Below are 26315 nucleotides of genomic sequence, written 5' to 3'. Positions count from 1 at the left end.
ACTATCAGTATGGGAATAATGACCATTAAGATGAATGAGAAATGGGTGATTTCAAGCAATCTTCATGGTCATTTTAACATAGGGTGCACATTGCAATATTTTGGTAGTTTTGGGTTGCAATATATCAATTAGGTAGTTTGGAGTGAGTTTGTAGTCGTACAGACGATGAGTTTTCTCTTTCGTTTGATTTTTTTGGTAAGTAAATCATGGAGTTCTTTACTTTATTTAGTTGAACAGAAAAATTAGGAGAGGAATGATTTTGTGTTGCTATTTTTTGCATTCGTTTGATAGAGGAGATAAACTCAACTCACATAAGGGGGTAAGGACCGTTCTTGAAAACATTGAACTTAATGCCAGAAACACTTGTTCCTTCATACGAGTTTTATGCAAAAAATCCATCAAGATTCATGATACTCCAAACTTAGATGCTAAGCTATAGATTATTTACCAAATTCATTCAGAAGGGATTGCTGGCAGCAATACCAAGGAGCCCTGAATTTTGAATTTTTGTCTCTGTTTATATATGGCTTAAGGTTTGGAAACATGCCCAAATGATAATCTCACAGACAACACATAGCATTGTTCAATTCATTGCTCGAAAATCAGATATCCACGTCTAGTTGCTGCCCTTAAATTACAACTAAATAAAGAGAGAATTTTAGAACCAAATGGAGAGCACAACAACTAACACCAAAAGAGAGAATTTTAGAACTTAAAACCCACTATAGCTTGCTGGAAATATCATCAAATCAAACCATTGATTGAAAGTTCATTCCTTAGCTAAATAAAATAATTTGATTAGGGATTGACATGTTAATGTGTGTGTTTATAGGTGATTGTTGACTCACTCATTTGTGCTTGAAGCTAAGAGGTAAGTAATTGCAATCAAAACATTGTTTGTTCGATGCGTATATAAAATGTCTTTATTTATTTTGTATAATGGACTCATGAACGTGTCTTTATTTCTTTAGTATAAATGTGATGTTTTTTTTAATCAAATGTTGTGTTTAATTACTAGATGGTAAAGCATATCTATTTATAGTTCTTTTGATGCAGTCTCTATTATAAAAACATGCGAATGCTAATGAAATTTTATGAATGCTTCTTCTATGCGATGATCTATATATATTTAGTAGTGATTCTGAATGCATAAAAGAAAGACAAGAAAAGGTAAAAGGAAAGAAATAAAAGTGATTGAATGATTGTATGTCCTGTGATGACGAATAACAGAAAATGGGGCGGATGACAATGCCAAGAATGGCTCATTATATGTGTACCCGGTGATGTTAATCATCTCCTTTATTATGGGATTTCACCCAATTCCTTGAGTGGAATCCTGATCGTCAAGATGCCAACCCTTGCACATAGTGCGTAATCGTGTGCGATGACATTTTGCTTGTAATGTGATGTAGATGTTTAGATTTATAGATATTTTTCAAAAGCAAAAACTTAATTAAGTTGTGGTAATGTTACTTATCAAAAAATAAATAAATAAAGTTGTATTAATGTTTACTGTTTGATATGCTGCTTACTAAGCATTCAACTCACTTTTGTTTTTATGTTTTGATTGTCTAGCTGTGGAAGTATTTGATGTTGAGTCCACAGGTTAGGAGTATCTTATAGCGACTATGGCAAGACCAGACTTAGTTTTATGAAACTCTTAATAATTTATTTATGTATTTTCTCGTTAAATATGGAACTTTTTGGAAAGCACAAGACTATGGTTTTTTATCAAGTGCTTCCTTATGACTTTTATTTATGAAAATTTTAGCCTTTTTTAAACATTTATGGAATATTTTATACCTGTCTCGTATGTGATGTTATGTTAGTGACAGTCCTAATCCTAGGGGAAGGGACCTTACAATTTTGGTATCAAAGTCCAGGCTTAAGAGATTCTGTAGATTTCTAAACTTAAGAAAGAAAAAGAAACTTGGCTTGCAACGAGTCAAGTTAGAATTGATTGTTGTTATTTATTGTTTCTTTATCTCCCAATTGCTAAAACTACTCAATGTAGGCATTTCAAAAATGGCACCTACCATCAGGAAGCGCCCAATCGCACACCAAGATGAATCCCTTGATGTGTGCAATGAGGATAATAGGAGGGCTCTGAGGGATCCTGAAGCCCTTGTACATGCGGCCACACGGCTACTCAAGGATTTTACCAACGGACCATCTGTGTATGCTGGACAAGCACATTCGGGAAGTAAGTTTGATCAGTTCTGCCGCCTGCATCCCCCTATGTTCAACGGCAAAGCTGATGTTATGGAGTCCGATAACTGGATAAGCAGGTTGGAGAAGATTTTTTGGGCCATCGACTGCACCGAGGAGCAGATGGTTGAATTTGCCATGTACAATCTGGCCGATGTGGCTGATGTGTGGTGGGTCTCCACCAGAAAGCTGATAAAGCAAGAGCTTGGTGAAGAAACCCCAATTACCTGGACACGATTTAAGCAGGTATTCAGGGACCAATTCTTCCCTGAGGTCTTTAGAGAGGCCAAGGCCCGAGAGTTTGCTGATTTGAGACAAGGCGATATGTCAGTTCATCAATATGCATTAAAGTTCATTGAACTTTCACACTTTGCCCCCTATCTGATCCCAGACGAGTCACGGAAGGCTCAGAAATTTGAGAGAGGACTGCATCCACAAATTCTTGATAGATTAATCGCACCGGAGTTAAGGAATTTTAATGCGTTAGTGGACAGGGCAATGATCGTAGAGGAGTATCTGCAGTCGAGAGAGGCAAGAATTTTTCTTTAAATCACATTTTTGGTAGTCCTAGCAGTCAAGTATGGACAGACAATCTTATTTTGCTTGCTTATTAAAAAAAAAAAAACAGAAAGTATGGACAGACAATCTGAGTTGCAGTAGTAATGAATGTGCCTATAAGCAGTTTTGTGTTCTGAAATTAGCTAAATGTAATAATGTAATCAACATGGAAATTGTTTTGATACCTTGCTGACCGGGCTATTAAGCTATGATCATCGGCAGTGCACAACCATCAAGCCGATTGCATACCGTGATGACGGTCATGCGGTGGAGGAAAGTCCTGCAGGGGCGACCTGAGAACACATTTACTGGACAAATGAACACAAGCAGAAAGGGTGTCATGTCAATAATAAGAATGCCCACATGCATGTAATCTCATGTTGCCCCTGTAAGGCTCATCCACCTTTAGTTTACAGGACTTTCTTGCCTCTTTCCCAACAATTTGGTGATGTCAATGGAGAAAGATATTCCATGTTATATAGCCACAGCAACACTTTTAATGTTAAAATTTGGTTTGTTTGGAGGAATTAGAGTTTGGCGGGAAAAAGATGATGAGGGGAGATGTAGAGGAAGTGATATTACTTCAACCCATCAATGAGATACGTAATGTTTACTCTATCTTGCGTGCCAAACGCATACATACAGTAAATGAGATACGTGGCCAACCGAACATCCACAATTTTTTTTTAACAACTATTTTTTGCGTCTCAACCAAATAAAAATTTTGTCTTTAATGCTACTGGCAGATCAACTTCTCTAAACTAAGACGGGCTACTACACTGTTAGAGTACTTTAATTATGAATTAGGTTAGGTTCGGATGCGAGATTAGTTGAATTCTTTATGAATAATAGTGAATTAAAATTATAAAATGAGTTATGTAGAATTCACTTAAGATGAATTTAGATATGTTTAAATATTAAGATGAATTTAGATGTATTTATAGGAAGTGAAAAAAATTATAGATCTTACGTGTAAAGAGGTTTTGAGTTGAGATGAATTTAGTGATTTGAAAAATGGATGTTTAGATAGTAAAAGAAGTCTAAATCTGAACCGAAGTCAGTTGAATTGAGTGCAGTCAAAAAACCAAACAAGCCCTAAATCTCTATTCTTGCTTAGTCAAGAAAGACAAATTGAAGACTTCTAAGAGCATTTACATTGTCTTAACCAAATGTAATGCAAACTAAAAGCTGGCTAACAATTCCTAATGGTCTACATTGGAAGTGGCAAAAGACAAATTTCTTGCTTGCTATAGTAACTCAATATATTTGTATGGTTAGTTTTCGCCCTCTATTGACTAATTTATATTCATTTCTTTCTCATTTTGTTGCTACATAATAGTTGCACCATTAATTATTATATATATATATAGGTGCCTGGGTTCATAAAATTTACAAAGGATTTCAATTGCGAATGTGATTTTAACTTTACCTAAGCAATAATAATGTTCTAAGGCCTCGTTTGGTTCCACATATGAGATGAAATGAAAGTTGAAAATTAAATAAAATGTTGTTAGAATATAATTTTTTAATATAATTTTTATTTTGGAATTTGAAAAAGATGAATTGTTTATTATATTTTGTGTAAAAATTTAAAAAATTTGTAATGATTAGATGAGACAAGATAAGATTAAATGAAATAATTTGTATAACCATACGAGGCCTAAGTCCCTAAAACCCCATTCAACTTAAAATGTTAAACCATAGTCTATGCCAATTAAACCAATGAATTCTCAGCTTAGAACTTCGACCATTCAATGTATAACAACTTCACTGCACAAAATTGGAGGTTTGGATACAAGAAGCTAGGGGTGGACAAAAACTCCGCCACTCCGACTCTGTCCGAATTCTGTCTAGACTTCGATTCGGACATAGTCGGAGTTTTCAGAAATCAGAGTGAGAGTTAGACTCCCCTAGTTGGAGTCGGAGTCTGGAGCCCATGTTGGTTTTGAACTCTGACCTTTTTTTTTTTTTTTTTTTGTTAAATCACATAATCAAAACGACGTCATTCCAGTTCAAGAGGAACGACGTCGTCTCGTTCATAATGGGGTCCAAAATGTAGGACCCCCTACTGAAGTAACTAAACGACATCGTTCTGCTTGAAGTGGAACAACGTCATTTTGTGAAAAAGGGGGTCCAAAATGCAAAACCCCCTTCTTCCCCCCTCACTTTCACATAACACCTGTAACTCCCTTTATCTCCCTCCTCTTTACACTGTGCTTCACCTCCCCAGCTGCCTGTTGTCGCCTGCGGCCACCACGAGCCACTTTTCGAAGTTCATTAGTTGATTGTATTTGTAAGCCACTCACCCAATCACTCAGTTTTTTTGTAGAATTTTAGGGTTTCAAAATCATTTAATTGTCACATTGTGGTTTGAAATTTGTGAAATGTGTATGATTTGTTGTTAGCATTTCAATGATTTTGGTTTTTAGATTGATAAATTTAAGAATTGAGGAATTTAGGTTTTGGGAAAATCGAATTTTTTGTTCTAGACAACGTTCGCTCGATGCCTGTTTGATTGTAGCTCTAGCGAACTTTACACAGATTGTTCGCTCGAGTGTGGCGTGAGCGGACATTAAGTTTGTGTTTTATTTATTTTTAAAATCACAAACATGACTAAACACATGTTTTTCATTTTCAATGTGTTTTCAATATGTAGATAATTTTTATAATATGTTAAATGATGGTTGTTTATTAATTGTTTCATATAATTTTATACTAAGGCCGAGCAAACTATGGATGCTACACCATCTTGCCACGAACTTCCACAAAAGGATGATGCAAAGCTGTTAGCATCATCGGCAGGTACTTCGGGCCATAGATCTCCATCTAGAGCAGCTACCTCCTGTGCAAGTAGTCGAGTCTCAATAGATTTAAAAGATGTTGATATGCTTAATGAATAGGAGGAGTTGATGAATGTTGACGCTGATTGACCACCACGACCTAACCAGGGATGTGCTAGTCATTCTTATCACTACGGTTGCCTCTGAGTTAACGTTTAGTACCATAGGTTGTGTCTTGAATGCTTATCGGAGTTCATTGTCTCCAACCATCGTCGAGACTCTCGTTTGCACACAGAACTGGTTAAGTTCAACGCCCATTGGAGTAGATACCGTTGATGTCGAGAGCTATATGCTTGAATCGGATAACTTTATGGCTTTAAATGATTATTTACCTAAAGTTCATGTTTTCATTATTTAATTTATAATTTATACGATATTGTAGACCTAGTAGTGAACTCCATACTAATTGTGGATGACCGAGATGGACACACTGCTGGATGGAGAACCCCTAACCCTTTTATTGATGAGAAACCCAGTACCATCATGCAAAACTCGTCAGAGTTGGAGGTGAATGTGAGTTCATATTGTGTCCTATTTTATGTCATGTACCACTTAACTGTTGATTTAGAAATCTATAGTTAAATGACTAAAGAAAAGATAGTGCATTTGATCAGTAAAACTTCATATAGGAAATCACTATTGAGTCATTGAATCAAATGCATGGACTGTCAGGACTAATGCGGGATTGTGGCAATTTGAATTAAATCTATGACATTATTTATATTTTGGTGCTATGAATTTAAATTTATTGCGAATTTATAGTTTTAAATTTAAATTTATCGTTTGCACACATTAACTTATCTATTTTTGTATTGTATGTGATGCTGTCATTGTATTTAAATTTTAGTTTTTTTACTTATTTTTTACAGTATTTTAGATTTTTTAATTACTTTTTTACATTATTTTATCTTTTCTTTTAAATATCTTTAAACAGGGGTGGGCATATGTGTCTTGCACCTATGCCCAATCTGATTAGGTTTATTAGGCCTAAAGCCCACTTCAACTCCAAGCTCCGAGTCTAATCGGAGTCGAAGTCGAAGTACATATTGACATCGGAGCCGAAGGTCAGAGGTGGGCATTCTGACTCCGTCGGAATCAGAGCTCACCCCTACAAAAAGACTCTCAACCCATCTTATATCATCTAATCATTACAACTCTTTCAAATTTCTACATAAAATACAAGAAACAATTCAATTTTTCAAATTACAAAATAAAAATAAAGTAATGTTACATACAGTTGTGAAATGCGCAAACGTCATGCAGTCGCTTTAAAAAGGAGTAGGGTTCACTATTAAAAAATTAATTTCTTTTCATATGTGTCCCATATTTATTCACTTTTTTCAAAGCGACTGCACAGTACTTGCATACTTACGACTGCAACTATCTTTTCTCATAAAAATAATATTAAAAAATAATAATTTATTTAATTTTCATCTCATCTAATTTTATCTCAACTAACTATTCAAATCTCTCTTTACCGTTCATACATTCTCTATAATGACCCAGCCTGTGTTAAGAATCAAGTCCAACTTTTTTTTTTCTTTTTTTCTCTCTTATTTTCTACTCCTCGGTCCTCCTTCTCCCCCAGATGATCACATAGACCGATACTTTTTGCACAGCCCCTCGCCACCTATGTCTTTCCCGTCGTTAGTTTCCACGCCACGCCGGTAAGTCCTCCACCCATATCTCTCTCGTGCTCTCATTCTCTCTCCCTGCACCGTGTTGTCGCAGTGGCCACATATCATACATTATTCATAATAATTTCTTCAAAATCATGGACATAAATGAGAGTAAAAAAATAAAAGACGAGAGAGGTTAAACAAAAACATCCCTAAACATGGATCACGGTGACATGAAACTATAAACAGAGTGGGTGTTCATGGTGACATCTAATGTATTACAATTTCATTTAACCCCCGTTTGGATTCAAAAAGTATTTCATCTTGTTCATCATTACAACATTTTTAAATTCTCATACAAAATAAAATAAACAATTCAACTTTTTCTAATCTCAAAACACCAATATTTTTTTTAATTTTTATTTTTTTTTATCTAAAATCATCTTATCTTATTTTATCTCATCTCAAAATCCAAATCAGTCATAAGCACACTGAAAGCCGTGTGGGGGCCAACGTCCCACTTCAAGCCTCGAGGGCCTTTCGCTAAATGCATTCTTCTTCCTTACTTTCCAATTTCAAAAAGATCCTTCCACCAAGAAGTATATATGGATATTTCTTCAACAACTCCGTAACTAAAATGGTAACGATATTATGATTTATTTATTTATTTATAATTTCATCTTCCAAAAGAACAATATTATGATCAAACAAAAATATTCAATAAAACCGTTTTATTTTACCTATTTCCATGTTGGTACTAGATCTCACAATCACCTTTTTTTTTTCTTTTTGACCACAATTTTATATAGAATACTCTTTTTTTGGATAAATTTTGAACTTCAGTTTCAGTAGATGCAAGATTGTAAGCATTCAAATGGATGGGTCAGCAAGGATGTTGGCATCATTATTTGTTCTATTTATTCTGAAGTCGAAGCCTTTACAATTCCTATGTTATAAGTCAATTATACTAATTTTCTTTCCTAAAAATTATTTTTGGCCTCGTTTATTTTTATAGATGAGATAAAATGAAATGAGATGAAATAAGTTGAATTGAGATTAAAGTTAAAAGTTAAATAAAATATTATTAGAATATATTTTTTAATATTATTTTTATTTTAAAATTTAAAAAACTTGAATTTTTTATTCTATTTTATATAGAAATTTAAAAAATTTGTAATGATTAAATGAGATGAGATGAGATGAGTTGAGAGTTATTGTAAAAACAAACGAGACTAATTTCGTGTGATATACTAATTTTTAGAATGAAATATTATTTTTTTGGAAGAGATAAAAAAATATAAAATAACTTTTTTTTTTACATAATTGTGAATGAAGTGTTTTTTAATGAGTTTGTAATTTAAAAAAAATGTTTAAGAAATTTAAAACATGTTTGAAAAAAAAAACAAAAAATCAAAAGTTTTTTTATACAGTTGGTAGACCGTAGAAGTGTTCGATGGACTTCCTCGCCTTCAGCACTGAAACGGTGCGTTCCATGGGCTTCCAATACGCTACGTTTTGGGTTCTTAACATTCCAACCCTCATCTTCCCTCACTCGACTAACTTCAGCCTTCTCCTTCCTCGTAACTCCTCCGTTCTTTATCAAAAAATCTACACAATTTTTTATTATTCACACAATTTTTACACGCCTATTATTCACATAACTTCCACATACTAAATTTTTTTTAATTTTTATTATTATTTTTTTTATCAAATATTTAATATATAAATAATGAATAAAAAAATTGAATTAATTTAAAAAAAATAAACTCAAAAAAAATTTTAAAAAATATTAAAAAATTTTAAAATTTTAAAAAATTATGATATATGAAGGATAAGAGATTATATAGCATTACTCGTTCTTTATATTCTTATTTTTTAAAATATCTCATAATTGTTTATTATTATTTTTAACATAATTTTTTATTATTATTTATTAAGTAATACTAAGATCAGCCTAATGTAGCTCATAATCCATTGCACACCCTGGCTTTAATTTTTTTTTTTTTTTAAACAAAACGCACGTTTTGCATCGTGGGTTTTACATTTCAGTCTCCATTCTGATTCATATCCGCGCCCACCCTCCTCCCTTGCCAGGACTCGCGTCGGTTTCCTCTTCCCAACGCCGTCCCGCGACGGCGTCTCTCTGTTCTCAACAAATCTCGCTTCCTACCATTTTAAAGAAATTCACCGAACTATTCAAGAAACAAGAAGGATCTTGAAACAAGAAGGATCTATCTCAGTAGGTTATATATCTACACGAACCTCTTTTACAAAGGGAAGAGAGTATCAGAGTGTGGGAGAGAGAGGGAAGCAGAGACTTTGACAACCTTTCATCAAGATGTTTCCAGAATCAAATTGAATAAAAGAGGTCAATAAATTAGCATACTTGAGGAAATTTGAAATCTGCGTTGAAGACTCACAAACCCATCTCTCTCTCTCCCAACCCCATTTAGTTGGTTACCTCTACGCAAAGAGAACTCGGTGTGTTCCTTCTACCCGCAAAGGTTCCAAAGAATCCAAACACCTTCCTTCTGAAGGGCTACGAATACCTTTTAGCTGTAAATTCTACTTTCTGTATGCATATTTCACAAATTTTCGGTCTCCATTCCAATCCTGCGCTTGCCCCCCTCTTTTATTACTGCTATGTGCCGACAAGTAAGAAAAAGAGAGACCTTTGTTTTGGGTGTTCAATCCTTTGGTGTTACCTCTACTCTTTACTGATAATCAATCTATTTTATATCAATCTGTTTTATTTCTTACTTATAAAAAAAAAAATTCGAAATCTGCGTAGTGGGTTTCAAAATTTGGAAAAAATTACAGAGACATTCAAAATAAATCAGTGGGAAGAAATCACATAGAAGAGGACGGGACTTCATATAAAACCAAGAAATCACAGAGAATAAATCACAGAGACGACGTGCTTGGGGTCGGGGGTTTGGACTGGAAGCTTCTTTGCTTGGGAACGTCGTCTTCCGTTGGGCTGAGGTCGAATGTTGGGGTCGGGGTGAGGTTGAAGACGAAGCCTTGAGGTGGGGAACTGAGTGTCGAGCCTTGAGGTGAGGTGGGATTTGAAGATGAAGGCGCCTGGGTTTTGCACGAGAAAGGAAAAAAATTTAGAAGTAATTTCGAATGAGAGAGGAACCATGTGATGGGAGAGAGCGCAAATGGATGCCACGTAGGGTGTGCAACAATAAAAACAGTAGGCTGATGAGAAGCTTTTTCCTTATTCAATATTCTATCATTATTTTATCTGAGAATTCACTAGCCAAACGCAATCTTACTTCCTCGTAACAGAGAAATGTCGGAAGCAGAAGACCCTGCGATCAAGCTCTTCGGGAAGACATGTCCTGTGCTGTCTGCTATCTCAGGTTTTCCTCCAGTCTATGTTTCATCTTCTTAATCTCTCATCCTTTCCGATCTGATTTGGGTGTTAAGCAACCCAGATCCTTTTCTTTTCGAGCTGTGCGGTTTCTTGGCTCTGACTGATTTCTTTGCTGAGTCAATATCCTTTTTAGCTAGTTGGGGTATTCGGATCTGTAATTTTAGTTGTTGCAAAATCTTGTTTTCTTATGCAGTAGTTTCGATCTTATTTGAGTGTTAAGCTACCCATATATTTTTCTTTTCGAGCTATGCGGTTTCTTTGGACTTCTAAAACTGTAGCCAAACTGTGAAAACTTCTAGTTTTGAGATGACGAACACCAATAAATTTTCTGTTGTGTCTGCTATACCCATTATCCTTCTTTATTTGGCCTTCGCATCGATCCATGTTATTCTGGCCCAAAACTTTGTTCCGACCGATAAATTCCTCCTAGATTGTGGAGCAACCTCGGAAACCACTGATACCGATGGCCGGAAGTGGACCTCAGATGTTAAGTCCAAGTATCTAATGGCGGGTGGGAACTCCAGCACCTCCGAAGCTGCTACTCAGGACCCTTCGGTCCCGCAAGTCCCTTACATGACTGCTAGGGTCTTCTACTCCAGTTTTACATATAGTATTCCTGTTATCTCCGGTCGTAAATTTGTACGGCTTTACTTCTACCCTGCTTCTTATGCGGGCTTAACTGCCTCCAATTCCATCTTCTCGGTGACGGCGGGGTCGTATACTCTGCTCAACAACTTCAGTGTTTCACAGACCACGGAAGCTTTGAATTTTGCATTTATTGTGAAGGAGTATTCGATAAATGTTGATGGTGACAAATTGGATATAACTTTCGTCCCGTCTCCCAATGCTCCGAAGGCCTTTGCATTCGTGAATGGGATTGAGATTGTATCAATGCCCAACATTTATGGTTCCACTGATGGAAGTCCCATGATTGTGGGCCAGTCTACTCCTTTCGAGATTGGCAATAGCACTGCTCTTGAGAATGTTTATCGCTTGAATGTGGGTGGAAATGATATCTCGCCATCCAAGGATACAGGTCTTTATAGATCTTGGTATGATGACTCGCCATACCTCTATGGGGCTGCGCTCGGGGTTACATTGGCTGCTGATCCAAACACAACCATTGTGTATCCGACAGATATGCCTACTTATGTTGCACCAGTTAATGTTTATAGCACTGCAAGATCAATGGGGCCAAATCCTCAAATCAATCTCAATTACAATTTGACTTGGATTTTCTCAGTCGACTCAGGATTCACTTACCTAGTTCGGCTTCATTTCTGCGAGATTGCCCCAAATATAACCAAGATCAATCAAAGAGTGTTTGATATCTTCCTTTACAATCAAACTGCTATGAGTGGGGCGGATGTTGTTGCATGGGCACAGCAAGATGATGTTCCAGTGTACAAGGATTATGTGGTTCCTGTTCCAAGTGGAAGCCCACAGCAGAATTTGTGGCTTCAACTACATCCAGATGCGTCTGACCAGCCCAACTATTATGATGCAATCCTGAATGGAATAGAAATATTCAAAGTTAATGATTCAAAGGGTAATCTCTCAGGGCCTAATCCTACTCCTCTTCCTAGACAAGATGTGATTGACCCACCAAAGGCTAGACCATCATCTGGTAATGGTAAAACAAAGAATCAGAAAGTGATTATCATTGGGGTTGTTAGTGGTGGAATCGCCTTAGCCCTTGTTGTTGGCTTCTTTCTTATTGCTGCTTCCCGTTGCCGTAGGCATGGGAAGGAGTCAAGTGCAAGTGAAGGTCCTTCAGGGTGGCTTCCACTTTCTCTATATGGTAATTCACATTCTGCTGGTTCTGCCAAGACAAATGCTACAGGAAGTTACGTGTCCTCACTTCCTTCAAACCTTTGCCGCCACTTCTCATTTGCTGAGATCAATGCAGCCACCAAGAACTTTGACGAGGCTCTTCTCCTTGGGGTTGGAGGTTTTGGTAAAGTTTACAAGGGAGAAGTTGATGGTGGAACAACCAAAGTGGCAATCAAGCGTGGAAACCCACTCTCCGAGCAAGGAGTACATGAGTTCCAAACTGAAATTGAAATGCTTTCAAAACTTCGTCATCGCCACCTTGTCTCGTTGATTGGCTATTGTGAAGAAAACTGTGAAATGATTCTTGTTTATGACTACATGGCTTATGGAACGCTGCGTGAGCATCTTTACAAGAGCCAAAAACCTCCACTGCCCTGGAAGCAAAGGCTTGAGATCTGCATTGGAGCTGCTCGTGGCTTACACTATCTCCACACTGGTGCCAAGCACACTATTATCCACCGAGATGTTAAGACAACGAACATCCTTTTGGATGAGAAGTGGGTTGCTAAGGTTTCTGATTTTGGGTTATCTAAAACAGGTCCTACATTGGATAACACGCATGTCAGCACTGTTGTTAAAGGTAGTTTTGGGTATTTGGATCCTGAGTACTTCAGGAGGCAGCAACTGACCGAAAAATCTGATGTTTACTCATTTGGAGTTGTTCTTTTTGAGATCTTGTGTGCTCGCCCAGCATTGAACCCAACACTTCCAAAGGAGCAAGTGAGCTTGGCAGAGTGGGCAGCTCATTGCCACAAGAAAGGCATTCTTGATCAGATCATGGATCCTTATCTGAAGGGGAAGATTTCTTCCGAATGCTTCAAGAAGTTTGCCGAGACTGCAATGAAGTGTGTGTCTGATCAGGGCATTGAAAGGCCATCGATGGGTGATGTGTTGTGGAACCTAGAGTTTGCTTTGCAGCTACAGGAGAGTGCGGAGGAGAGTGGCAAAGGCATTGGTGGAATGGATATCGAGGAGGGGCCATTAGTGCCCTGTAAAGGGAAGAAAGATCCTGATGCATCGCCAGGTTTTGATGGTAATGCCACCGACTCGAGGAGCAGTGGAATGAGTATGAGCATAGGCGGTCGAAGTGTAGCCAGTGAAGACTCGGATGGGTTGACACCAAGTGCTGTGTTCTCGCAGATCATGAACCCAAAAGGACGTTGAGATCACAAATGATTGATTACATTGCAAACTTTGAGTAAACCGGTATGTTTTCTTCTGTCAATTGTAGCATGCAGGTAATTTTTGTCTCTTCTTTTTATCCTTGTTCGTTTACCAAGGATCAAAATGTTTTGATCAAGTGTAAAAATAATGCTATGTAATACGACTCTTTACTTGCTTAATTCGGATGGTAATATGAGTTTCATACTATGCTACTGGTCCGTGTTCTCTCTCTCTGATGAGAAATTGCACCGATAATTCATCTTGTAAATATAATAGAAGAAAAATAATTTGAATACGTGTGATGGAGAGGGTGCGAGCTGCCAGAATAATGTAATATATAATTATAAAATACGAAAGCGTCGTTTAGTCGTTTTAAAAAGAATAGGGTTCGTTAATTAATAAAAAATTATTTTTTTATGTAAATTTTTTATTTATTTATTTTTTTTAAATAATTATACGACGTTTGTGTATTCACATCTATAATTATCATTTCTGCTGGCAGCTTTTAAGCGCAGATTGCTATGTATTATTTATTTTTTATTTATAATCGTGAATGTCGAGACTAAGGCTTCGTTTGGATGACAAACATCTCTCAACTCATCTCAACTCATCATTACAACTTTTTTAAATCCCAACATAAAATACAATAAACAATTCAATTTTTTCAAATCTTAAAATAATAATAATATTAAAAAATAATATTCTAACAATATTTTATCATCTCAACTCAATTCACTTCAACATTCAAACGTAACTTAACTTCGATTAATCTCATGTGATCTGAAATTAATAACCAGGTAAACCGACCGTCGTAAGGGACTAGAATAGATGACCATAAACTATTAGATGAAGCGCGGATTCCTCTTTAGAGTGCATGACAGCGACATTGACGTGTTTTCTTTTAAGTTTCAGAAAGACAGATTGGTGTAAAGAATATTTTTGAATGGAATGGAATGACGTGGGGAGTGGGAATGGCTTTTTTCTGACTTTTGCCCTCCTCCCCCAACGACTTTTTTCTTTTCGTGAGACTCTGAGGAAGCTGGCTTGGCTTGTGTCCAAACTCCAAACCCTTTGCTCTTTTAAGATAAATTTAGATTTTAAATTCATCTTAATTTATCATTATAATTTTTTTAAATCTTAAAGTAATAATAATATTAAAAAATAATATTTTAAAAATATTTTATCATCTCAACTCAATTCAATTCAACTCACTTCAACATCTAAACACACGATTTATTATTTTATTTCGTAATTTGACATCTTGATCTTCTTATCATTATAAGTACTATAAAATGGGGATATTATAGAGGAGACAATATCAAAAGCTAGACGGGAGAAAGAGTCTTTTCTATTGGAGAAATAATTTATACAAATTTTAAATAGATAAGACTCGCATAAATTTTTATAAAAAAATAGATTCTATTTAAAAAAAATGTAAAAAAAAATAATATTTTTTTAATAAGATTTACTTTGCACCAAAAACTACGGGTTATATCAATTTGAGATTTATGCGTACCATTACTCGTCCTTTCTTTCTATGATTTTCTAACAATGCTCTTCAGATAACATTTCCTAATTCTAGGTCAAACTGATAATAGAGCATCGCCATCCTTCCATTTTGTGTCCCTCGGGAAAGACAATAGAGCTCCTCTAACCATCGTGATCGTCAGCCACTCAATGTTCTCCCACCCCAGCAACCTAACGCGAGGCATCTCTTGACAAGTAAAAGACCCCCCATTGTCAACCAGTTCAAATTCGTTTGCCTATACAGCAAGTATCCTATGAAAGCCCATCTTCCTAGATTTGCTCGACGTGGAAGCCCATGAGAATAACACGATTTGTTATTCAACTTAGCACTTACTAATTCGACAATCATTTTGAAACTTGGGATTTTAAGTAAAGAAGAAAATAAACTTTGCATCCTTCAACTATCAGTATGGGAATAATGACCGATGGATGCGAAATAGGTGATTTCAAACAATCTTCACGGTCATTTATAGGCTTGAATCAGATAATTTTACGATTTTAAATGATTATTTACATGAAGTTAATGTTTTCATTATTTAATTTATAATTTATATGATTTTGTAAACTTAGTAGTAAACCCCAGACTAATTGTGGATGACTGAGATGGATGCACCGAGTGATGGAAAACCCTCGGCCCCTTTATTGGTGAGAAACTTAATACCATCATGCAAAACTCGTCAGAGTTAGATGTGGAGGTGAGTTCATAATGTATCTTATTTTATGTCATGTATCACTTGACTGATGATGTAGAAGTCTATAGTTAAATGACTAAAGAAAAGATAGTGCATCTGATCAGTAAAATTTCATACAAGAAATCACTATCGAGTTATTGACTCAAATGTCAGGATTGATGCGGGACTATGGCTATTTGAATCAAAGCTATGACATTATTTATATTTTGATATTGTAAATTTAAATTTATAGCTTGAAATTTAAATTTATCGTTTGCAAACATTAAATCATCTATTTTTGTATTGTACGTGATGTAATCATTGTATTTAAATTGTAGTTTTTTTACTTATTTTTTTTATAGTATTTAGATTTTTTAATTACTTTTTTACATTATTTTGTCTTTTTTTTAAAAAAAAAATATTTTTAAACAGGGGTGAGCATATTTGCCATTCAGCTTTGGCCTTCGATGTTGGGTCGTGGGGCCAGGCCCAATCTGATTAGGGTCATTAGGCTTAAAGCCCACTTCAACTTCGAGCTCTGATTGGAACTCCGAACTCCGACTCCGTTCGGAGTCAGAGTCAAAGTGCATTTTGACATCAGAGTCGGAGGTCAGAGGTGGGTATTCTGATTCCACCGAAGTCGGAGCCCACCCTTACAAAAAGACTCTCAACCCATTCCATATCATCTAATCATTACAACTCTTCTAAATTTCTACATAAAATACAAGAAACAAATCAATTTTTTCAAATCACAGAATAAAAATAATATTTTATTCAATTTTCATCTCATTTCATTTTATCTTAACTCACTATCCAAATCTCTCCTTACATACCTTCTCTATAATGACTCGGCTCGTATTAAGAATCGAGCCCAACTTTTTTTTTTCTTATTTTCTTCCCATCGACCCTCCTTCTCCCCCAATGAGTCACACAGACCGATACCTTCTGCGCAGCCCCCGCCACCTGTGTTTCTCGTCGTTAGTTTCCACGCCATGCCTGTAAAGGATCTTGCTATAATTAAGACAATGTAGAACACACACACACACAATCGTCTACTAGATAATACTCACTGGAAATTCCACTGTATTCATATGATAAAAGGATTGTTCGAGGCAACCCTAATCTCCTGTAAAATTCTGTAAAAAGACTGAGAATATTCAAGATGATCTGACACTTTTTCTGTTTCAACTCATATACTAGACACTTTATAACAGAATCAGGATTCAACCATTTTGACCCAACACAAAACCTACGAAAATGATAGTACAAGAAAGAAATGCACCAAACGGTGCGTATAAGACAAAATAACATAAATGACATAAAAAAAAATCCATTTAACTAAAATGGTGTGTTCCACTGCACTCACTCTTTTGGCTTTAACCTAGCATAGCACTTCAAATAGGTTTCTAAGCACTTATTCAACACCTCTGTTTGGCCATCCGATTGAAGATGATACGCCGAACTATAATGAAGAGTAGACCCCTGCAAGGAAAAGAAAGCCTTCCAAAATGAGCTCACGAATATAGGGTCACGGTCAGACACTATGGTTCTAGACAAACCATGCAACTTGAATACATTTTTTAGGAATCGGTTTGCCACTATTGAGGCAGTATATGGATGAGAGAGAGGAATAAAATGCCCGAACTTTGTAAACTTGTCCACGACCACCAATACAACATTCTGACCTTTTGACCTAGGCAAACTTTCTATGAAGTCCATAGAAATGTCTATCCACGCCTGCTATGGTATTGGCAAAGGTTGTAACAACTCTGCTGGTGGGGTTGTCTCATGTTTCATAGCCTGGCATGTGTCACACTCCCTTACCATTATCTTTACATCATTCTCATTTCCTTCCAATAGAAATCCCTCTTTGCTCAGTGATAGGTCTTCAAAAAACCTGAATGGCCTCTAAAGGGATGATGGTGGATAAAATGCAACACCTTATCTTTGAAAGCAGAATTCGAAACCACCACAATTCGACCCTTCTTCAGAATTAGCCCTTGTTGCAATTGAAATCCATTCTGAGTTGCTGGGTCCTCTTGCAATTTCTTTAATAACTCATGCATTTCATCTGATTCTTCATAGCTAGTTTTCAACTCATCAATCCAATCTGGAGTGGGAAATGAAATCAGTGCTAAAGACCCTTCATTCAACTCATCTTCTTCCTCTTTTCTAGATAGCACGTCGGTTGCCAGATTTTCTTTGCCTTTTTTATATGATATTACAAAATCGTACCCCATAAGTTTGCTCACCCATTTTTGTTGGGCCTCTATGCCCACTCTTTGCTCTAGTAAAAACTTCAACACTTACTTGTCCGTCTTAACCACAAATGACTGACCCAGCAAATACGACCTCCATTTCTTCACCGATGTCACTAAGGCTGAAAACTCCCTCTCGTAAGTATAGAGAAGTAGCTCCTTGCCTTTTAGGGCCTTACTCATAAAGGCCAGGGGTTGTCCAGCTTGTATAAGGACTGTCCTTATTCCCTTTCCACTTGCATCGCATTCAATAGTGAACAACTTAGTAAAATTTGGTAAACGAAGAATAAGTGGGTTTGATACAACTATCTTTAACTCCTGTCGGCCTCCTCTCCCCCCCCCCCGGAAATGCAATTTTCTTCAATAAATTTGTTAGTGGAGCCGCAATCGTGCCATAATTTTTTATAAACTTATGATAGTATCTCGTAAGTCCCAAAAACCCACTTAGTGACTTTACATTGGTAGGAATAGGCTAATCTATCATGGCAGCCACCTTACTAGGGTCGGCCATCACCCCATTCCTTGTTATGATATGCCCCAAAAAGTCAATATCAGAAATTCCAAATTTGCATTTAGAAAATTTGGCATATAGCTGCTTTTGTTGCAACACTTCCAGCACTCTTTCAACATGCTCAAGGTGCTCATAGCACCCCGTACTATACACTAATATGTCATCGAAGAATATCAATACAAATTTCCTAAAAAATGGTCTAAACATGTGGTTCATTAGACCTTGAAATGTTGACGGCACATTCGTTAATCCAAACGGCATCACGAGAAACTCATAATGTCCCTCGTGTGTTCTAAAAGTTATTTTCTCCACGTCTTCAAATTCTAACCTGATTTGATGGTACCTGGACCTCAAATCCAGCTTTGAGAGCACCATCGACCCATACAACTCATCAAGTAACTCATCAATCACCGGAATCGGAAACTTGTCCTTAACATTTTCTTAGTTAAGGGCCCGATAATCCATATACATCCTCCAACTCCCATCCACTTTTCTCACTAACAACAAGGGTGACGAAAATGGGCTGGTACTTAGCCTCATAACCCCTGTCTTTAACAGCTCCGTCATTATCTTTTCAATTTATGTTTTTTGATAATATGGGTATCTATAAGGTCTAGCTGTTATAGGAGAAGTTCCTTGTTTTAAAACAATTTTGTGGTTCTGTTCCCTCTAGGGTGATAACCCTTTTGGAACCTCAAAAACCCATTGTAACTTGGTTAGGAATTGTTGTAATTGTCCCCCTCCCAACTTCACATTTCCCTCACAATTTTGGCCATTTGACTCACTACCTTGGCTCCCCATTAACTGTAAGAATAACCCCTTATCCCTACTCATCGAATTCATAATTGATTTATGGCTACCTTCCATAGTTAGTTCCTTCAAGCCTAACCCTACCTACTCCCTCTCCTTTTTCCCAACAACAAATTTCATGGTGGATTTGGAAAAATCGCAAACAATGGGCCCAAATGTCTCCAACCATCTCACGCCCAATCCCATGCCACAACCACCCAACGATAAAATATAAAAGTCAAGGCAGAAATTTATACCTTGCACGTTGGTATTGATTGCATTGCAGTACCCCTCGCTGCTAATTACTTGCCCATCAACAATCTTGACTGCAAGCTTTTTTGTCCCATCAACTTTCAACATTGCTTTCTTGACAATAAAAAGATCTAAGAAATTATGGGTGCTCCTGGAGTCCACCAAAATGACCAGCTATTCTTTCCCCACTCTCCCCAACACCCTCATAGTTCTCGGGTTGAGGGTGTCAGTGATTGCACTGAGTGAGATCTCAGGCTCTCCACTCTCCAGTTGACATTATGTTTTTAAGGCGCTGCCCAAATCGGAAGCTTCTTCCTCCCCACTGCCTTCCATTTCTTCTTGGCCTTATAACAAATAAACTTTAGGAGTTTTACACTCATGTGTGGGGTTCCATTTCTCTTCACAATGGTAACACAACCCCCGTCATCTTTTCTCATCCATAGAAATCGAGGTAATTATTTTAGGACCCCCGAATTTCTGGCCCTTTGAGCTCCCTTCTCCATACTGATTATGAGTACTTGAGTAATGGCTTGATGGAACCACTGCACTTTCAAAACTCGATTTAATAGATTTCCTTGTACTAAGCATATATTCATCTTGTATGCGTGCCAAACCAAATGAGGCATTCAAATTAAAGGGATTTAGCATCTGTAATTAAATTTTTTTGATTTCCTTGTACTAATCATATATTCCTCTTCTCATCCATGTGATACGATGCGATTAAAATTTTTTGAGCAGGAAGTGTTTGATGATATTCAAAGTATTGAGCAGCCTTAAAAATTCATGCTGAGGGATTCTCCATAGTAAAGTGTAGAAAATCCAAATGGATCCCCCTTTGAAAACCCGTCCTATTTGGACCCTGATCTTGGTCATTTGCGATTTGCAGGTCCCTATTGCCCATGGCGTTTTGAGAGGCTACTAAAGAACGTTACCATATCAGTGAGTTGGTCCAATCTGTCGTGCACCTCCTGCAGACCTCCACGCACCTCTTGGAGACCAGTATTCAAGCCATCAATTTGCTTTTGTAATGCCTCCCCCTGCTGCTTAGAACAAGTATTTTCTGCCATCAATCTGTTGCTTTTATAAGGATCGTCGGCTCTAATGATACCACTTGTAAAGGATCCTGCTGTAATTAAGACAATGTAGAACACACACACAATCATCTATTGGATAATGCCCACTGGAAACTCCACTATATTCATATGATAAAATGATTATTCGAGGCAACCCAAACCTCTCATACAATTCTGTAAAAAGGCTGAGAATATTCAAGATGATTTGACACTATTTCGTTTCCTCTCATATACTAGACACTCTATAACAGAATCCAGATTTAACTATGCTGACCCAACACAAGACCTACGAAAACGACAGTACAAGAAAGAAATGCACCACACGGTGCACACAAGACAAAATTATATAAACGACATAAAAAAATACCATTTATCTAAAACGGTGCATTCTACTATTGATTCCCAAAACGACAACCCCGTTGTTTCCCTTCCAAAGTCGTGTCCTCACCTTCAGCCCAAAACACTGCACTTCACTAAGCAACCCAACCCTTATTTAGTTTAGCTCCCTCACACTTAACTAAGGGTGCAATTCGGTCCAGTCCAGTCTGGGGGGTGATGGATCGAAATTTTCGGTCCATCATTTTTCCTGAACCGAACTCGGACCAGACCGGACACTATCGGCCCGGTCTGGTTCGGCCCAATTATTTTTTTAAATAAAATAATAAAAAAGGCTATTTGAAATACTAAATTAAAATTAAGTGAATTATTAATGTAGATTATGTAACTAAGTTAATAAAAATATATTTTATATGATCAATGATAATAAATTAGTTGAAATTATATTATTAACTTATATAATTGCTATATAATTATTTAATTGATATTATACATTAGTTAATTGATTGAAATATTAATTTGTTAAGATCATATTTAAAAAATTTATATTTTTAATGGTGATAAGTTATATAAAAATTACATAATAAATTATATAATTATTATATACATAATATATATAAAATAATATATATTTTTTAATTTCAATTCGGTCCAAGATAGAAACCCCTAAACCAGAACTGGACCGAACCAATTTCGGTCCGGACCGACCGGCTTACACCCTTGAATATACACTTCTCGAACACACTTCAGTTCCCTTAGTTCTCGAAATCCCTAGGGCTCTTCACAACGCCACGCCGGTATGTCCTACACCCTCATCTCGCCGTGTCGCAGTGGCCACCTCCGCCAGACTTTACGCCGCCCAGGCCCGCCGTACCTAGCCACCTGCGTCGCGCACCACTCCCCGTCATTCTCTCTCTATCTCTCTATCTCTCTCCCTCTCTCCCCCCATCCGCGTCTCGCTCCTTTGATTTCTCTCTCCAGCCCATCTTCCGTTCTCACTGTGCCGCCGCGTGCAGCGGCCACCCTCCCCACGCCACCGCTGCTCCTCGCCAGTTAGGTTTTGGTTTCTCTCCCTCCGTCCGTCTCTCCCTTTATCTCACTCGGTCTCACTTTGTCTCTCCCTCCACGATTAGGCGGCCCCTACCCACCCGGTCCCCTTGCCACGCCGTCATGTCTCCCTCTCTCACCGATTTCTCTCTCTCTGATTTCTTGCTCCCCTCTCTCACTCTGCTTTCTCTTTTTACTTCGCTCACCCCGTAAACCCTCTCTCGGGTTCTCTCATCTCTCTCCATCTCTCTCTCCATCTCTCTCTCTCTCTCTCTCTCACACACACACACACACACACATTTCGCGCGTTTAACCCGGGGAGGCCTCCGGAGCTAGCTGCAGCGCCTCAGACCAAGGAGCCCTGAATTTTGAATTTTTGTCTCTGTTTAGATATGGCTTAAGGTTTGGAAACATGCCCGAATGATAATCTCACAGACGACACACAGCATTGCTGAATTCATTGCTCGAAAATCAGATATCCACGTCTAGTTGTTGCCCTTAAATTACAACTAAATAAAGAGAGAATTTTAGAACTAAAAACCCACTATAGCTTGCTGGAAATCTCATCAAATTATACCATTGATTGAAAGTTCATTCCTTAGCTAAATAGTAATAATTTGATTAGGGATTGACATGTTAATGTGTGTGTTTTTAGGTGATTGTTGACTCACTCATTTGTGCTTGAAGCTAAGAGGTAAGTAATTGCAATCAAAACATTGTTTGTTCGATGTGTATATAAAATGTCTTTATTTATTTTGTATAATGGACTCATGAACGTGTCTTTATTTCTTTAGTATAAATGTGATGTTTTTTTTAATCAAATGTTGTGTTTAATTACTATATGGTAAAGCATATCCATTTATAGTTCTTTTGATGCACTCTCTATTATAAAAGCATGCGAATGCAAATGAAATTTTATGAATGCTTCTTCTATGCGATGATCTATATATATTTAGTAGTGATTCTGAATGCAAAAAAGAAAGAAAAGAACAAGGTAAAAGGAAAGAAAATAAAAGTGATTGAATGATTGTAATGCCTGTGATGACGAATAACAGATAATTGGGCGGATGACAATGCCAAGAATGGCTCATTATATGTGCACCTGGTGATGTTAATCATCTCCATTATTATGGGATTTCACCCAATTCCTTGAGTGGAATCCTGATCGTCAAGATGCCAACCCCTGCACATAGTGCGTAATCGTGTGTGATGACATTTTGCATGTAATATGATGTAGATGTTTAGATTTATGCATATTTTTCAAAAGCAAAAACTTAATTAAGTTGTGGTAATGTTTACCTTTTGATATGCTGCTCACTAAGCATTCAACTCACTTTTGTTTTTATGTTTTGATTGTCTAGCTGAGGAAGTATTTGATGTTGAGTCCACAGTTTAGGAGTATCTTATAGCGACAATGGCAAGACCAGACTTAGTTTTATGAAGTTCTTAATAATTTATTTATGTATTTTCTTTTTAAATATGGAACTTTTTGGAAAGCACAAGACTACGGTTTTTTATTAAGTGCTTCCTTATGACTTTTATTTATGAAAATTTTAGCCTTCTTTATACATTTATGGAATCTTTTATACCTCTCGTATGTGATGTTATGTTAGTGACATTCCTAATCCTAGGGGAAGGGACCTTACAATTTTGGTATCAAAGTCCAGGCTTAAGAGATTCTATAGATTTCTAAGCCTAAGAACGAAAAAGAAACTTGGCTTGCAACGGGTCAAGTTAGAATTGATTGTTGTTATTTATTATTTCTTTATCTCACAATTGCTAAAACTACTCAATGTAAGCACTTAAAAAATGGCGCCTACCACCAGCAAGCGCCCAATCGCACACCAAGATGAATCCCTTGATGTGTGCAATGAGGATTGTAGGAGGGCTCTGAGGGATCCTGAGGCCCTTGTACATGTGGCCACACGGCTATGCAAGGCTTTTACCAACAGACCATCTGTGTATGCTGGGCAAGCACATTCGAGAAGTAAGTTTGATCAGTTCTGCCGCCTGCATCCCCCTATGTTTGACGGCAAAGCTGATGTTATGGAGGCCGATAACTGGATAAGCAGGTTGGAGAAGATTTTTCGGGCCATCGACTGCACTGAGGAGCAGATGGTCGAATTTGCCACATACAATCTGGCTGATGTGGCTGATGTGTGGTGGATCTACACCAGAAAGCTGATAAAGCAAGAGCTTGGTGAAGAAACCCCAATTACTTGGACACGATTTAAGCAGGTATTCAGGGACCAATTCTTCCCTGAGGTCTTTAGAGAGGCCAAGGCCAGAGAGTTTGCTGATTTGAGACAAGGCGATATGTCAGTACATCAATATTCATTAAAGTTCATCGAACTGTCACGCTTTGCCCCCTATCTAATCCCAGACGAGTCACGGAAGGCTCAGAAATTTGAGAGAGGACTGCATCCACAAATTCTTGATAGATTAATCGCACTGAAGTTAAGGAATTTTGATGTGTTAGTGGACAGGGCAATGATCGTAGAGGAGTATCTGCAGTCGAGAGAGGAACAATTCGATAAGAGAAAACGTAAGCAACAGATTCCTAAGCAAAGCCTAAGCAAGAAGCCCTTCCAGAGTAGTGGGCAGATGCCACCACAGAACAATAAGCCACAACAGAATGCTACTGGACAACATGCGATGTGTCAGACTTGCAGTAAGGTGCACAGGGGGAAGTGCTTGATGGGAACCAACACATGCTTCAAGTGTGGGAAACTAGGACATCGGATTCGAGATTGCCAAGACGACCAACGATGTGGTTGAAGGTACTCTTCCGTTATTTTCTTGCCATGTATCAATTCTGTTTAACCATGCTCTTCATTTCTAGCAAATTTACGTAGTTGAGCTTAACAAAAACCAAAAACTCTCTGCAATCCCTAAAATAATATTAAAAAAAAAGCTTTAAATTTTTTTTTTGTGTACAAAAATATAATATAACTCCTAAATGTTACCACAAGTCCTAGATTCCAAGTTTTGGTTGAACTTCAACAAGGGCCCATGGGCCAGATTTGTCTTATTGGATTAAAATTGTGTGATTTAAGATTTATATATTGCTATTGTTTGACTGTTTGAAATTTTCAGGCCTTGATTTTACATGGTAGTAAGTGGGTTAACTAGTGGGCTTGTGTTGTCCATCCCATTGGACAGCTTGTGGTGCCAGCTTGGTGCCCAAGTAGTTTAGGATTGTTGACCTTATATATATATGGAATGTTTTCTCCACACAAAAGTCGAGCTTTTGTGCATATTCATAGGCCAAAGACTTTCCTTAGTTATTGTTTTTTTACAAGTAAATCTTACTTTCCGTAGTTAAATATGGAAGGAATTATGTGGTTTAAATACTGGAATAGGACTTTGGTGGGTACGTTTGGAAACCAAACCAAACTCAAATCATCTCAACTCATCATTACAACTTTTTCAAATTCCAAAATAATAATAATATTAAAAAATAATATTCTAACAATATTTTATCATCTCAACTCAGTTTAACATCCAAATGAGAAGCTTCTAATCTGTTGGGCAGCAGAATTGCAGCATATTAGGCAAGTTTTTGTGAAAATATGTGGTTGTAATTCAACCACACATCGTCAGACTACATAGGCAAGACATTCGCCAAATTGAGCACCTACCTTCTTTGTTTGCTTGGCCTTTTGGAAATCTCAAGTAACTGAAGCCTTGGCTACACAATGATTCAGCACAGATGAATCCAGAGTTTCTCCAACAGAAACAAATGTATCCAAAACCATTCTTTTTTAATCTCCTGCGTCAATGTCTTATGTATCAGCTCCAGGCAACAAGCAGCTTAGGATTTGGCCCTTCATCATACCTAGTTTATTGGAGAAATCTTTCTGTTTGAGATATCTGAAAAGCTTCACTCACTAAGTTTATCGAATGCAGATGTTAAGGAGGAAGAAATCCCATCTGTGACAGACCTTTTCACCCAGCAAGAGAAATCCATTAATGGAAGGAAGGCCATCTCATGATTGGTGGGATTTGGAAGGGAGCTGGGGAAGATGACCTACTTGCCATTGAATCTGAGGCAAGAATTTTGCTTTAAATCACATTTTTAATAGTCCTAGCAGTCAAGTATGGACAACAATCTTACTTATAAAAAAAAAGTATGGACAACAATCTTATTTTGCTTGCTTATAAAAAAAAAACAAAAAGTATTGACAGACAATCTGAGTTGCAGTAGTAATGAATATGCCTAAAAGCAGTTTTGTGTTCTGAAATTA

General features: G+C 37.1%; 3 protein-coding genes across 8 annotated transcripts in view; all 3 read left to right on the top strand.

Moving 5' to 3' along the window:
• The window catches only part of LOC109000590, a 5702-nt gene extending 2318 nt beyond the window's left edge, over positions 1–3384 (top strand). For 2 of the 3 annotated variants that reach the window (XM_035685296.1, XM_018977524.2), the window contains exons 2-3: positions 833–871; positions 2015–3269. In XM_035685296.1, the coding sequence (XP_035541189.1) occupies positions 2026–2757 (732 nt within the window). In that variant the 5' untranslated portion in view covers positions 833–871; positions 2015–2025 and the 3' untranslated portion in view covers positions 2758–3269. Of the gene's footprint in view, positions 1–832; positions 872–2014 lie in introns of all 3 variants that reach the window. The other variant, XM_018977523.2, reaches the window with a different exon arrangement.
• The window catches only part of LOC109000589, a 26846-nt gene extending 531 nt beyond the window's left edge, over positions 1–26315 (top strand). The window contains exons 1-5 of one of the 4 annotated variants that reach the window (XM_018977522.2): positions 21783–21818; positions 22724–22762; positions 23868–24055; positions 24141–24848; positions 25978–26315. In XM_018977522.2, coding sequence (XP_018833067.1) covers positions 24000–24055; positions 24141–24846 — 762 coding nt within the window. In that variant the 5' untranslated portion in view covers positions 21783–21818; positions 22724–22762; positions 23868–23999 and the 3' untranslated portion in view covers positions 24847–24848; positions 25978–26315. Of the gene's footprint in view, positions 1–21773; positions 21819–22723; positions 22763–23867; positions 24849–25564 lie in introns of those variants that run through there. The other 3 variants (XM_018977521.2, XM_035685294.1, XM_035685295.1) reach the window with 3 other exon arrangements.
• LOC109000586 (receptor-like protein kinase FERONIA) lies at positions 10456–13834 on the top strand. The gene has a single exon (XM_018977515.2). It carries the CDS (start codon positions 10914–10916, stop codon positions 13602–13604), a length of 2691 nt encoding a protein of 896 aa, XP_018833060.1. The 5' UTR covers positions 10456–10913; the 3' UTR covers positions 13605–13834.

Source organism: Juglans regia, chromosome 14 (genome assembly GCF_001411555.2).
Source record: "Juglans regia cultivar Chandler chromosome 14, Walnut 2.0, whole genome shotgun sequence".
Classification (NCBI taxonomy): Eukaryota; Viridiplantae; Streptophyta; class Magnoliopsida; order Fagales; family Juglandaceae; genus Juglans; species Juglans regia.
This window is presented reverse-complemented; position numbering and strand designations above follow the sequence as displayed.